General features: G+C 36.4%; 1 protein-coding gene across 1 annotated transcript; it reads left to right on the top strand.

The window, feature by feature from the left end:
* The first annotated feature begins 2,290 nt into the window (after nt 1-2,290).
* On the top strand, nt 2,291-4,303 carry LOC133298820 (ubiquitin-conjugating enzyme E2-17 kDa-like). The gene is made up of 4 exons (XM_061498187.1): nt 2,291-2,363; nt 2,576-2,703; nt 3,402-3,506; nt 4,160-4,303. Exons 1-4 carry the CDS (start codon nt 2,294-2,296, stop codon nt 4,301-4,303), a joined length of 447 nt encoding a protein of 148 aa, XP_061354171.1. The 5' UTR covers nt 2,291-2,293.
* The last annotated feature ends 10,850 nt before the right edge of the window (nt 4,304-15,153 follow it).

Here is a 15,153-nt window from a genome sequence, read left to right as displayed (position 1 = left end):
AATATAAACTATAATATATCATATAAAATTAGAAACAAACTAATTCCATATTAATCAAAGCGAGCAAAACTAAAAACTGAAAATATTGAAAAATATATTTTATTCTGTAGTGGTAGCCAGACATATAATCATTGTGTGTTAGTAGTCACAGTTGGAAAGCACCAAATTTCATTATATGAAACATGTTTTGACACATACATATATAGATATGATTTTTTATTTGATACATATATAATTTCTTTTTATCCTCTATAAATTATACATTTCTAGCGGACAAAATCCACACCCTGAAAAGAGAAGGCTACAAAAAAAAGGTTAATGAATTACTCTTTATCAAATTTGTTTGAGATTTTGCTTATTTAATAAGATAAAGAAACTTTGGAAAATAGAGATGTTTTAATCCCATCTGTATTACGATTACGAAGCATGCAATTTTAGAATCATTTAGCTTCTGTGTTTGAATAGACGGATTTCAAGTTGTTCCTCGGAAATTGAAGTGTTTAATTTTATTTTTTTTTGTAAATGAAGTGTTTAATTTTTACCCAAGGGCAAATGACTTCTTCTGTCGTTGGAGAAGTCTGATCTCATGTCATTGTCGTTGAAACAAAAATCGTGTGGGTCTCATTTATTTAATTTTTTTTAAGCAATAAATACAAAAATCGAAAGGAGAGTAGAATATATATATATATATATATATATATATATATATATATATATATATTGCAACAACAGCATGAGAGGTATAAATCATTTTACTAAAAGCGAAAATATTGAAATAAATACACTCCAAACTAATCTTGATGATATATAAGGGAAATGGGAATTTAAGGAATACATCACAAGATGTCTTATCTTGCTTCAAAAGTGACAGTATTAAAGTTAAGAGTTGTCATGTACCAAAAAAAAAATAAAAAAATTAAGAGTTGTCAACCAAGAGTTGGTAGTTTACTAATAATTTTTTTAGACCTTAAGATTTAACCTGATAAAAAGATAATGAATTCAATTCTTGATAATCGCAACTGATGAAAAAGATAGAAAGACTCAAACTCAAAACTGAATTAGATTGACCTGTTAGGACTTCAGACACTGGTTAATAAACAATTAAATTCTTGAACATTATGTGCAAAATAAAATAAAATAAAAGGGTAGTGCAAGGAAAGACTCAAAGTGCTAATTTAATAACTACCTTTGTGGATAAGAACAAGAAAACAAAAGAAATAAAGCAAGTCAGTTGCTTCACCATAAAAGAAGTAGACAAAACAAAAAAGAAAAAGAAAAGTTAAGGAAAATGCAGTTTCTCTGCCGTAAAAGAAGCAGATAAAACACTAGGATCATGCATTTTCTTTGTTTCTATTGCAAGAGGGATATATGAAAGAGGACAATACCAAGTATATCTCTTTGCATGCAATTTTCTTAGGTTAATTTAACTTAATGTACAAATACACACTCAGTGGATAGATTTGGGTGCCATTACTTACATAAGTGTGTCTATACAAAGTTGTTTAAGTATTTAGTGGCAAATTCATAGAAGTTGAGATTAAGGGGTCTTTCAAATAATTATTTCTCTAGGGTTTGAACCTTGGTCCTTCACCTAATAGTGTGGCTCATTTACAGCCACACCAACCCTAGTTGGTATCGTTGTCTCTAACTTATCATATACTAATTATAGTTTTCACTATGTGATGTGATATAAAAAGATTATCTTACACTAGTAATTATGAATCTCTTAATAAACTAAAAAGTTTAATAAAAAAAATACATAACTAATTAAAAGGATAAAAATATTTTACACACATAATAAAATGAAATTAAATCCTTAATTAATAGATTAATAATGAACTACATAAAATTAGAAACATAATAATTTCTAATTAATTAAAAAATACATTTTATTCGAGTTGTGGTTGCTCGCCAGGTAACCACTGCGTGTCAAAGAATCACATTCAAAGAACTCCAAGTTTCGTCATATGAAGCGTGTATTGACACGCATATAGATATAATTTCTCTTTTTCCTCTTATAAATTACGCATTTCTAATCGAAAATGTAAATGTCCGCACCCACCCCGGAAGAAGAGAAGACAATCAAGAGGTTAGTGAGTTATTTTTTTATATTTTGTTACTTTACTAATTTATTTGAGATTTTACTTATTTAATTTCAAGAATTTTATATATAATGCTTTATGAATGTATTTAGCTATAACTTTTGTACTCAATCACCATTGAGTTTTTACTTCAATCTGATTACATGAATACTTTTATGGTGATATGCAAACAACAAAGGAGCCTTAATCAAATGGCCTTGAAACGGATCGATAAGGAATTGAAGGACATCCTTACAGATCCTCCTTCATCTTGCAGTGCTGGTATGTTTTGTGCTTTTTTTTTTATTGTGGAGGAGTAATTTATCTTCATATATTGGGAAGATGATCTATTATCAAGCGAAGCATAAATGTTTGCCATTCAAAATTTAGATATAGATTTCTCACTACAATAATGTACTTGATTTTTGAGTTTGCTTAAAACTTGGTGTAACTTAATATAATTGCAATGTATGAATTGAGTTTTCAATGTTTAGGCCCAATAAACAATGACTTGTTTCATTGGCAAGCTACAATTATGGGCCCTACAGATAGCCCATTTGATGGTGGTGTGTTTCTTGTATCAATCCACTTCCCATCAGATTATCCCTTCAAACCACCTAAGGTAATCCCAAAGCCCCTTTTATGCATATATGTAACTTGAATTTCAATATACCTTCTTTGAAACTTGATGTGATACTTTTGCATTGAAATGTTCTGGATTTCACTTCAATTGGATAAATCATTTGGAATAATAATAGGACAAATGATTTCTGCAGTTGTGGCAGAATTTATCCCCTCTGCCACTTATACAAAAATAAGAGAGAGAAAAGAGAAAAATGAGAGAGAGAAGAGAAGGGAATGAGTTAGTGGCAGAAAAAAAAATTTAGCTTTTAAAGCAGAAATGATTTTCCTATAATAATAATTAAAAAAACAACCTAGTGTTATAAAGCCCTCACTAATTGCTTGGTAGCCAAGGGTTAGACCCACAGTATGAGTTAGTAGTAGGCATTCTTATCTTACATTTGCAAGAGACTAATTACATGAATCAAACATGCGACCTCTGGTTATGTGATGACAACACCAACCTTTGCATAAAGCACTTAGAATATGGAGGATTTGTTTAGTGAGAATGTGATGAAATTGAGGAAGAATTTCATAGTGATTCCCATTTATTATATTTGGTTGTCTTTCTAGGCTTAAGAAAATAGGAATTTAATTGCAAAGTATTCTATTTACCTATTGATTGGATTTGGGCATATGCACTTTCAAATATGTAAGCTATAGGTGTGGTTTATAAGAATTCATTATTGTTATGTTTAGGTTTCATTTCTCACAAAGGTTTTCCACCCTAATATCAGTAGCAATGGTAGTATTTGCCTTGACATTCTCAAAGAACACTGGAGCCCTGCCCTCACAATATCCAAGGTAATGTGCTAATTCGTTTTTGGAAATTTATTACTTTCATTGCTAAACAAAATATGTCAACATGTCATTTTAGTCACCATTAGATTTTTCCATTATGTTTTATCCTTTTTAAGATTCATATTGGAATGACTTTCATATTATTTATAAATAATCAGTGTAGAAAGCAATTAAGATTATTCTAGTGGTAGTGGTGAGGGGTTTGAATAGTCTGCATGAGGTCATTAATCCAAACCTCAATGCTATTATTGTAAAAAAAATAAAAATCAATGTAGCTTATTGAGGAGATTTTTTTCTTTAACTCAAATTGCCCAAATCGACTTTCCTTTCAAAATAATTATGTAATTAATTATAGGAAAAAGTGTTTGTCATTTTAAATGACATAAAATTATGTCATTTTAAGAGAGAGATAGACACAAAATAATATTTTTTATTTAAAATTTAAATTTAAAAAAAAATCACTTACTTTCTCCCTCGTAATTTTTATTTCTTGTGTCTATCTCTCTCCTAAAATGACATAACTTATGTCATTTAAAATGACATAATTTATGTCATTTAAAATGAGAAACATCAAACCCTTAATTATATGCTTGGCCTAATATAGTTTGATAGATTGAAATTTTGAGTTGAGAAACTAAAATTGTGGCAATTTGCAGGTGCTCCTTTCCATATGCTCTTTGTTGACAGATCCTAACCCAGAGGATCCTCTGGTGCCTGAGATTGCTTATATGTACAAGACTAACAAGGCCAGATATGAAACCGTTGCTCAGGCTTGGACCCAAAAATATGCAATGGACTAGGATCACTAGTTGATGTGCATATTCCCTACCATATATAGTAGTGAATAAATAAGTTGAATTGACATAAATATGAAATTATAGTTTGCTTTGTATTTCGTTTATTTCTAATATTGTAAATTTGGTATAAGGCACTTTATAGTATTTTTAAGTTTATAGATAGAAGTGTTGTTCGTTTATTAATCGTCTAGCATAGTTTGCGTTGAAGTCTCTATCCAAGTGATTCTTATCTGTCGCATTTTTTTTTTCTGTATGTATATTAGGATCCATATTTGTTAGGGGAAGTTTATTACTGTGACTAGGTACTATTATCAAAATTAAAAGGAATTGCTAAATGAACATTTTAAAAATATTTACACAACTAGTTTTGTATAATCTCTAAATGTGTGTAGCACATATTGTTTCTATTAATAGCTTAATTTACATATATTTTTTTTGCTTTATATGAATTGTTCATAACATTTTTCTGAATAAATAAACGTAATTCTTGATCATATACATAACATAGGTTGGTAAATCCAAGGTTTGAGTTTTTGAGACGACTATTCTTAGTGAACACTACTTTAGCATTATACATTATAGTTTTTATTGAACTTGATTAATGAGTAGATATCACAAGTTGATGAGAGTGACCAAAGTTGGAGAAAGTTGTCTTGAGTCCAAACAAACCGTGGTAACTAGAAACTTCTAGGCATACGACTTATGCAGAAAATTTTAATAGTTGAATATGCAACAACTAATTATTAGTAGTGTGCATTTGCATATTTTAAATGTAATCGAAAGCATAATTTCTCCATTTGTTTTTAAGTATTGAAGATTCATATCGTTTTGTCTTGTCTTTCCTCCAAGTATTTCAACAATCCATCCTTCTACTATTATTGGGTTGATAGACCATCCTAACCAGTGGCGGAGCTAGAGAAAAAAAATCCAGCCAGTATCAAAAAATCGAGTCAAGTAGAATCCAACTAGTGCTAAAATAGTATTACTTTTAAAAACTCAACCAGTGTATCATAATTTTTAAAGAAAGTCTATAACATTTTTAAAAATTAACTAGTGCTTGCTAGCTACCAAGTGGTTCCGCCACAGATCCTAAGGTATGATAAGTTGATAACCAAGGGGACGCTCTTACAAGATATAAAGTTGAGATAAATGTGCATGATTGAGGAATTCAATTTCCTAACATAGGATAAGTCTAGGAATTGGGTTCCTAAAATAGACTAAGCAGGGAGAGGCACTTGCAATATACAGAGCTCTAATACTGAGAATATTTCACGTTATGAGTAAATCTATGCCCACTAAAATTGTCGGCAGATAAATGTTAAAAAAAATTATAATATATGTGATAAAAAAATTATAGCATACAATAATGTTCTACATAAATAAATTGAATGATGTTATATTTGGTGTCAAAGCTGTTCATCCATGAGAATCATGCATACGAGTATATTAATATGCCATGGATTCTAATTACTTTGATTATTAGATATATAGACTACTCATCTTAATATTTTATTCATTGTATGCATAATTTCATAGTTAACAAATGATAGTATACTATTTTTATCAATGGCGGACCGAGGAATTTTTATGACAGGGGTGAAAATAAAAAATATAATATTATAAATAAAAGTACATACAATACAATATACACCTAACATAAAAAATATTTGAAAGAAATTTATTAGAGAAATTAATATCACTTCACTTAACTCTTACTTCATACGTGTTTTTATATTGTTAAATTTTTCTATAATTGAATTCGTGCTAAAATTCAAAATAATTTCTTTTTGAATGTATGTAATCAAAAAATATCAAGAAACTGGTCTTCCATTCTATTTCGAAGCATGTTCTTGATTAACTTCGTAGCTGAGAAAACTCTTTCAGTAGTTATTGTAGAAGGCAAACAACATGCAACATCTTTAGTTAGAGAATACTATAACCAAGATGGAAGCAAATCAAACTAAGAAGAGCAAAAATGACATCGCTTCTTTTTTAGCCCAGATAAAGGAAAATTTTGAAGTTTGCATTGAAAAGGACCGAGTTTAAGATAATCACAACAAATTTCATCTTGTTAATTTATAGGATATTTCCATATTGTAGGGCGTAGTGCATGATCTCTTTCCAATTAAACAAGATCAACTTCTTTAACTACCTCTTTATTTTCAATTCTATGAGATTTTGAAGAAGGAGTCTCAATATTTGACAATTCAACATAAAGAGTAGAAGGAGACGAAGACTCACTATTCTTTTTCTTAAAATAAGCATCAATGATAGCACACTTTTCTATAATAATCACCTACAAAGAGTATAAATTATTCCATAACCAGTGTGATTTAAAAATATTATTAAAAGCAAAAAGTATAAAGAATAAAGACTTACTATCAGCTGCGAAAGCCTTGAGAGACGATGGTGAGTGATTAATGATTTGGAATGGACAAGAAGGGGACAAAAGAGTAGCGAAATTTGGGGAATGAGAGAATAGCAGTGGCGGCGAAGGAATTGGGATTAAGAAAAAATGTGTTTAGCAAGTGAGAAGATAATAGATTACGAAAGAATAGAAAAATTAAAAAAAACATAAGATATTATTTTATTAAAAAATAACAAAATATTATTTTATTTCAAATAAAATAAAATATTATTTGTTAAAAAATACAAATTGGGCCTAAAGGCTTAAAAAACATGCCTGCTAGAATAGACTTGTGACCCATTTACACCCCTAGACGCAAGTAAAGGGATAATGTTTTCTTTTAGGAGTTTTTATTTTTTAATTTGAAGGGGTTAATTTTTAGGACAAACAATTCACTATATTACCAAAATGATATTTTGTATATATAATTTTTTTTTCAAATTTTAGGGAAGGGAGAGGGCCAACCTTAGCCCCCCTACCACCCATGATTCTTATAACCTAGTAAGTAATATGTTGATTCTCAAGTATTTTTTCTCTAAATTGTTTCAATTTCAACATCTATTGCATCTCTTCAATCTTGATGTTGTACATCTTCATTAAAAGTAGTTGGATCACTATCTGCAAATAAAGCAAAATAAGCTAATGGGTTTTCTCTTTGATCGATTATGGATATCTTATAATCTCTCGTCCACACTGCCTTCACTGGTGACGTAGGTGTTCACCATGTGTTACAATAGTTTTAGAATTGTCTACATGAATTTGTTGCAATGTTGAGGCTTCCACTATTCGTTGTAGAATTTAAGACCGAATTAGGCTATTGATCCTCCACAGAAATTTCTTAAAAATTAGTTGTAATTGATGCCTTCTCACCATCTTATTCATTCCATGTCTACAACTTTTTTTCATCAAAGACTTCATCATGGTTGGTGATTATTTTCTTAATAAAAAAGGATCATATAATTTATAAGCCTTTGAGTGATCAATAATATCAAGAGAATCACATATTTCTCCCTTGTCATCTAGTTTTTCCTCATCTAATCTAGAACATTGGCATAGGCAATGCATCTTAAAATTTGGAAGTGGTCTATGGTCGAGCTCGATATGAGAGGACATACAGGCTCCCAGAACTGAGCCTAAGGGAGAGCTAGAGAACTTGGTTATAGGAGACAAGGCTGAACACTTCACCAAAATGGGGAAGAATTTGGGTCTCGGCACCAGAAACCAGGTGGTATCTTTTTTAAAGGAGAACTGGGATGTATTTGTCTGGAAGGTGTCCGAGATACCCAGCACAGACCCAACTTTCTGCTGCCACAAGCTCTCCATGTATCCAGGGGCCTATCTCCCAGAAGTAAAGAAATATCAAACTTGATCGATGTAAGGTGCCCAATGATCATGTTGATGAACTATTGGAGGCCAAATTTATTATAGAGATATAATATACGACCTGGCTCTCGAATGTGGTGATGGTCAAAAAGCCCAATGGGAAGTGGTGTATCTGAATCGATTATATCGGCCTCAACAAGTTATGCCCAAAAGACTCATATCTGATGCCCAATATAGATCAGTTGGTGGATAATTCCTTAGGCTTCTAGCTGCTCTCATTTATGGATGTTTATTCTGGCTACAATCAGATCCCACTACACCCCATTGATCACGAGAAAACTTCTTTCATCTCTGAAAAGGGAAATTATTGCTACAATGTCATGCTTTTTGGGCTCAAGACTGCAGGAGAAACTTACTAAAGGATGATAATCGGGTCTTTGAAAAGCATATCAGCAAGAATTAGGAGGGCCACATAGATGACATGATAGTGAAATCTCTAGGGCCAGAGGACCATGTGGCCGAACTGAAAGAAATTTTCGAGCAACTTAAAGCCCAACACATACGACTAAATCCACTAAGTATGCATTTGGGGCTTTGGTGGGAAGATTTCTTGGGTTCATGCTGACCTATAGAGGCATAGAGGTCAACCCAGACAAATATAAAGTCGTGCTAGAGATTAAGGAACCTCGGAATAAAAGGGAGATACAACAACTGACAGGGTGTCCTGTCACCCTCACTAGGTTCCTGCCGAGGTCTACTTAAAAGTCTCTCTTTCTTCAAGTTGTTGAAAAAAGAAGCTGAGTATGGATGGGAGGAAGAGTGAAAAGCGGCTTTCAAAAAGATTAAGAAATGTTTGGCAACCCCTCTAGTATTGTCAAAATCAGAAACTGCGGAGACGTTGATTTTGTACCTCTTAGTGGGGATGAGGTTGTAAGTGTCACATTGGTAAGGGAAACTGAAAGATGGCAGCTGCCGATATATTTTGTGAGTCATGCTCTACAAGGACCAGAGCGAAGATACCAGAAGTTGGAAAAAGTGGTCTTTGCACTGCTCACCACGGCAAGAAGACTTCACCCTTATTTTCAGGGGCATATCGTCATAGTAAGAACAAACCAACCAATGAGGCAGGTCTTGCATAAGGAAGGTTGAACCACAAACTCGGAGTGAAGAAATGAGCCCGGCCCAACTAGGATCGCTAATAAGTCCTCATATCTCCACAACCCAAACGCTTGAACTGCAGAGTGTGGGGCAACTGTTATGATCCTAACTAATAGGCTCATATCTTAACAACACAACAAAATAATGGATAGCACAACAGTGATAGATAAGGATAACAAGGATCTAATCCCGACAACAAGATAAGATCTATGGAGGCCCAACTAGGTAACTCATTATAAATAGGGATTACCACCATCAAGTACATATTTTTTGCCCATTTTTACTTTAGCCACCATTGTGCACACACCCCACTCTCTAACTATGTCGTTTGCTCATTAGTGCACAGTGATCCATAAACCTTTGCGACATCTCTCTTTCATAGATACTTGCAAGTATACAGATTCAATAGTGACTTACCACCCTTCGGGTGGACATACTGTTATAAACCTTGAGGTCACCATCCCAAAAGCTAGCTCAAATGGTAGGAGTGCCCAATGCCTTATAACATTGTCACCCTCTTTATGTTGGGACCTCGGATCCCTCAACTCGGCTAAGAAGCCTTTTCGCGGAAGTCAATCAAAAAGATCTTGGATCTCGGATATCGGCAATCTTACCTCGGCTTAAACTTCACCAGGTCGAGCTGCGCAGCGGAAAAACAAAAACAAAAGGGAGAGAGAGAAAGAACACAAGTTGTTTTAACGTGGGAAAACCTTCTCCAATGAAGAAGTAAAAACCCACGGGACCTAGTCCAGTTTAAACGTCCACTATGAAAATAATGGATACAAAGAATCAATATTCACCAATGTGGTGGTTAACACAACCTCTCCAACAATTGTGATAATCAAACTACCCTAAAGATGTTTCATTCAAACTCTCTCTAGAGATCTCTCAAATATAAAGCTCAAAGCTTTGCTCACAAATCTCTCAAATAATTTTCTCATTATTTCTAACCTAGCCTCTACCCACAACTAATGAATATATAGAGGAGGTGGAATCTAGGGTTAGGATTTTTAGGAAACCCCTCAATGGGCTTGGGCTTAGCATTGAAGGAGGAAGCCCAACAAATCTCCCCCTCCAACTTCAATGCGTCGGCTTCAGCATCAAATCGGATCCTTCACAACAGTCTTCAAATTTTCTAGTTGGAACCGGCTTCGTCATCATGTCGAACCAATTTTTGTCAGTGTGCACTTTGACGAGTTCGAGCTCTCCACCTTCTACCACATCCCGGATCCAGTGATACCTCATATCAATGTGCTTGGTACGGGAGTGATAGGTCGAATTCTTCGCAAGATGGATTGTGCTTTGATTGTCACAACCCAGCTCGTACTTGTCTTGGTCATGGCCGAGTTCCATGAGGAACTTCTTCATCCACAACATCTCTATGCTTGCCTCAGTAGCGGCAATGTACTCAGCCTCGGTTGTCGATAGTGCAACACACTTCTGAAGTCTTGATTGCCAAGAGACAGCTCCTTCGGCAAATCTCATCATGTATCCCGTTGTCAACTTCCTCGAGTCGGAATCTTCCCCTAAATTAGAATCCGAGAAGCCTTGCAACTTGGCTTTGCCTTCTCCAAATCGGAGGAATAAGTTGGTCATACCTAGGAGGTACTTGAAGATCCACTTCATTGTTTCCTAGTGCTCTTTGCCAAGGTTTGACAGATACCGACTTACCATTCCAACAGCAAATGCCAAGTTGGGTCTAGTGCAAACCATTACGTACATCAAGCTTCCGACAGTGGATTGGTACGGGATCTTCAACATCTCGTCTTTGTATTCATCAGATCTCGGACATTGTTTCTGGTTCAGCTTAATGTGTCCGGCTAGGGGGGTGCTCACTGTTTTGGCTTTGTCCATGCTGAATCTCTTCAGAATCTTCTCAATATATTTCTCTTGACTTAGCCACAATAGCTTCTTTTGTCTATCTCGGATAATCTTGATTTCGAGAATCTGCTTTGCAGGGCCGAGGTCCTTCATTGTGAAGGACGAGCTCAACGCCTTCTTCAAGGCGACTATCCTCGATTTTCCTTTCCCTAATATAAGCATATCGTCAACATATAACAACAAAATAAAAAAATCTCCGGCATCATACCTCTTCACAAATACGCAGTGGTCGAATTTTGTCTTCTTAAACTTGTGATCATTCATGAATGATTCAAACTTCTTATACCACTGTCGAGGTGCTTGCTTCAAGCCATAGAGGCTCTTCTTCAACCGACATACCAAGTCTTCTTGGTCTGAAGCACGGAATCCCTTAGGTTGCTCCATATATATCTCTTCTTCTAAGTCACCGTGAAGAAATGCCATCTTCACGTCCATTTGATCTACCTTGAGGTCCATCGAAGCCGCCATAGCTAACACGGTTCGGACCGAGGTCATTTTCACCACAGAAGAAAAGATCTTCTCAAAGTCTACTTCTTTCTTCTGATTGCAGCCTTTCACTATAATCCAGGCTTTGTATCTCGGCTTCTACCCATTCTCTTCATCCTTAATCTTGTAGACCCATTTATTTTTCAAAGCTCGTCTTCCTTCAGGCAACTCGGTCAGCTCATAAGTCTGATTCTCGTGCAGAGACTTTATCTCGTCTTGCATTGCCTTTTCCCATTCTTCTTTCTCTGAGCTCGTCACAGCCTCATCATAACTTTGAGGCTCACCGTCTTCAGCAACAACGGTGTATCCATCATATGTGTATCTTGTAGATGGTATTCTTTCTCGAGTTGGATATCTCGGCTGTTCTTCAGCTTGAGAACTCGGTTCATCATTCTTATCCCGGATCTCATCATCAACTCGGGCCTCAGTATCTTGGTCATCATCAGCTTGTTGTTGGTCATCATTTTCTTCATTTTCTCCCTCTGCTTCAGCTCGGATAGGAGGGATGGATTCTTCACGTCTGATAGTAACCCAGACTTTGGGCTTCGAGATGTCATGAATGGTCTCATCTTCATGAAAGATCACATCTCGACTTCTCACTATCTTCTTATTGATTGAATCCCAAAGTCGGAACCCGAACTCATATCTCGACGAACCAAGATAAATGCATTATTTAGTCTTCGCATCGAGTTTTGCCTTTTCATCTTTAAGGATATGCACAAAAGCTCGGCATCCAAATACCTTCAATTGATTATAGGTCGCTTTCCGACCTGTCCAGACTTCTTCTGGAATTTCTCCTTCAAGTGGCCGTAATGGTGAGAGGTTGATCAAGTCAACAGCAGTTCCGACGGCTTCTCCCCAGAATGATTTTTGTAATCCGACATTGGATAACATACTTCGGACCTTCTCTTCAATAGTCCGGTTCATCCTCTCAGCAAGTACATCCAACTGTGGAGTCTTGGGGGACGTCTTTTCAAGTCGGATCCCGGCCGCTCTGCAGTATGCATCAAAAAGGCCGCAATACTGACCACCATTGTCAGATCAGACCACCTTCAATTTCTTGCCAGTCTCCCTTTCAACTATTGCATGGAATTCTTTAAAGGATTGGAGTACCTGATCTTTAGATTTCAACAAATAAACCCACACTTTGCGGGAGTGGTCATCAATGAATGAAACAAAGTACTGAGCTCCTCTAAGAGATCTCTCCGACATGGAGCAAACATCAGTATGGACGAGGTCAAGAATATACCTGCGTCTTCTGGGTTGATCTAGTTTCACGAAAGAAACCTGGTGCTGCTTTCCAGCTAAGCAGTGTGTGCAACTCTACAATGCTTGGCCTTTCAACCCGGTCAGTAATCTTTTCTTGTGTAGGATTTGGAGTCCTTTCACACTCATATGGCCGAGACGCTTATGCCAGAGCTCCAAGTTGGGTCTATCTCGGACATAATTGGCTTCTTCGCCATCGATCTGTCCTTGCATCACGTATAAGGAGTCTTCCTTCTTACCTCGGGCAACAACCAAGTTTCCCTTGGCCAGGAACATGCCTTACATCTTTCAACACAAGTCGGCACCCAACATCTGTGGTCAGGGTCACATCACCGACACCAATAATCTTGCTGGTCACTTGATTTTCCATCTTCAAGACTCCAAAATCACCACCTCGGTAAGAGGAGAAAAAACCTTTGTGTGGAGTATCGTGGAAGGAGGCACCAGAGTCAACAATCCAGGTGCAGTCATCATATGCAACATTCAAATAATTATCCTCACCTAGGAGGAATATCTCGGCATCCGAGTTGGCAGCCACAGCAGTTGTGCTCTTGTCTTTCCTCTTCTTGGGAATAATCTGATCCGGCTTCACAGAGCTGTTCTTCTCATCATTCTGCAGAGTCCAGCAATCTGGCTTCTTATGCCCTGTCTTCCCACAATAGAAGCACTTCAACTCATATTTCGGCTTTGACCGGCCTCTGGACTTTCCTCGTTTGTCACAATCTCGACCTCGGCTCTTACTTCTACACCGGGAGTTAGATTTTCCTCTGTTCTCAGCAACGTTGGCCTCAGACGTGCTCGAAACACCTCGTTCTCTTCTCCTGGCTTCTTCATTCAGGAGACTATCTGTTACAATATCCATCTTTAATTTTCCTTCTAGAGCCGAATTACTCAAAGTCACCACCAGAGTATCCCAGCTTTCTGGCAGCGAGCTCAACAGCAGCAAAGCCTGCATCTCATCATCAATTTTCATCTCAGCTTTAGACAACTGATTAACAATACCTTAGTAGGTGTTGAGATGTTCAATCATGCTCATGTCTTCCTTGTATTCCAGCTTCACAAGTCGGCGAACCCGATATGCTTTGTTCTTGGGAGTCTTCTTCTGAATCATGGACTCTAACTTCGTCCACAACTCGTGCGCATTCGTGAACTCGAACACGTACTCAAAGAGACTCTTGTCAATGTATTTTCTGATTGTAGCTACAGCCTTACGACTCAGGATCTCGCACTCCTTATCGGTTTTGCCTGCTGGTCTCTCATCAAGGATAATGGGCTCATGTAAGTCTTTGCAGTAGAGATGATCTTCCATCTTCGGTCTCAAATACGTGAAATTGTCTACGGTCAGCTTGAACATATCTCCGTCATGGGTTATGCCACTGGTGTCCATCTCGTCTCCCTCAGAACCCGGGCTCTGATACCACTGTTGGGAGCTCGGATCCCTCAACTCGGCTAAGAAGCCTTTTCGTGTAAGTCAATCAACAAGATCCTGGATCTCAGATATCGGCAATCTTACCTTGGCCTGAACTTCACCAGGTCAGGCAGCACAACGAAAAAACAAAAACAAAGGGGAGAGAGAGAAAGAGAACACAAGCAGTTTTAACGTGGGAAAACCTTCTCCAATGAAGAAGTAAAAACTCACGGGACCTAGTCCAGTTCAAACGTCCATTATGAAAATAATGGATACAAAGAATCAAGATTCACCAATGTGCTGGTTAACACAACCTCTCAAACAATGGTGATAATCAAACTACCATAGAGATGTTTCACTCAAACTCTCTCTAGAGATCTCTCAAATACAAAGCTCAAAGCTTTTCTCACAAATCTCTCAAATAATTTTCTCTCTATTTCTAACCTAACCTCCACCCACAACTAATGAATATATAGAGGAGGTGGAATCTAGGGTTAGGGTTTTAGGAAATCCCTCAATGAGCTTGGGCTTAGCATTGAAAGATGAAGCCCAACACTTTAAGGGCCGACATCCACGACGCCTTTCGCTCTATCGACACTAACCTGGCGGTAGCCCTTTTCCCCTTTGGGGCGGCTTCACCCACCTATCAGTATTCAGTGCCCAAGGTATCTTAATCCAGCCTATAAGTAGTTCTTTTTGTGGCCTCAACTCTCAATGAAAACACCAATTGTTACGAATCTTGAAGTCACCGTTCTAATAGCTCAAAAGATGAGAATGTCTAAGGCCTTGTAACAGGTACTCAATCCGCCAGTATCGAATAGGGTTCATGCGATTATGATATGTTACTTTACACGAAATCACCATTGTTTTACATAAATGTTCTCTTAATTCGTGATGTGAACTATACTCTACGCTATCATATCA

This window comes from Gastrolobium bilobum, unplaced genomic scaffold, assembly GCF_033153095.1.
Source record: "Gastrolobium bilobum isolate Gb01-03AN ecotype WA unplaced genomic scaffold, APGP_CSIRO_Gbil_v1 utg20712, whole genome shotgun sequence".
In the NCBI taxonomy this organism is placed as follows: domain Eukaryota; kingdom Viridiplantae; phylum Streptophyta; class Magnoliopsida; order Fabales; family Fabaceae; genus Gastrolobium; species Gastrolobium bilobum.
Note: the sequence above shows the minus strand (reverse complement) of the source record. Positions and strands in the feature narration are given on the sequence as shown.

Coding starts and splice junctions, on each gene's coding strand:
- LOC133298820 (XM_061498187.1), top strand. CDS start 2,294: ATGGCCTTGAAACGGATCGATAAGGAATTGAAGGACATCCTTACAGAT. Junction 2,364..2,575: donor TCCTTCATCTTGCAGTGCTG/GTATGTTTTGTG, acceptor TTCAATGTTTAG/GCCCAATAAACAATGACTTG. Junction 3,507..4,159: donor CTGCCCTCACAATATCCAAG/GTAATGTGCTAA, acceptor GGCAATTTGCAG/GTGCTCCTTTCCATATGCTC.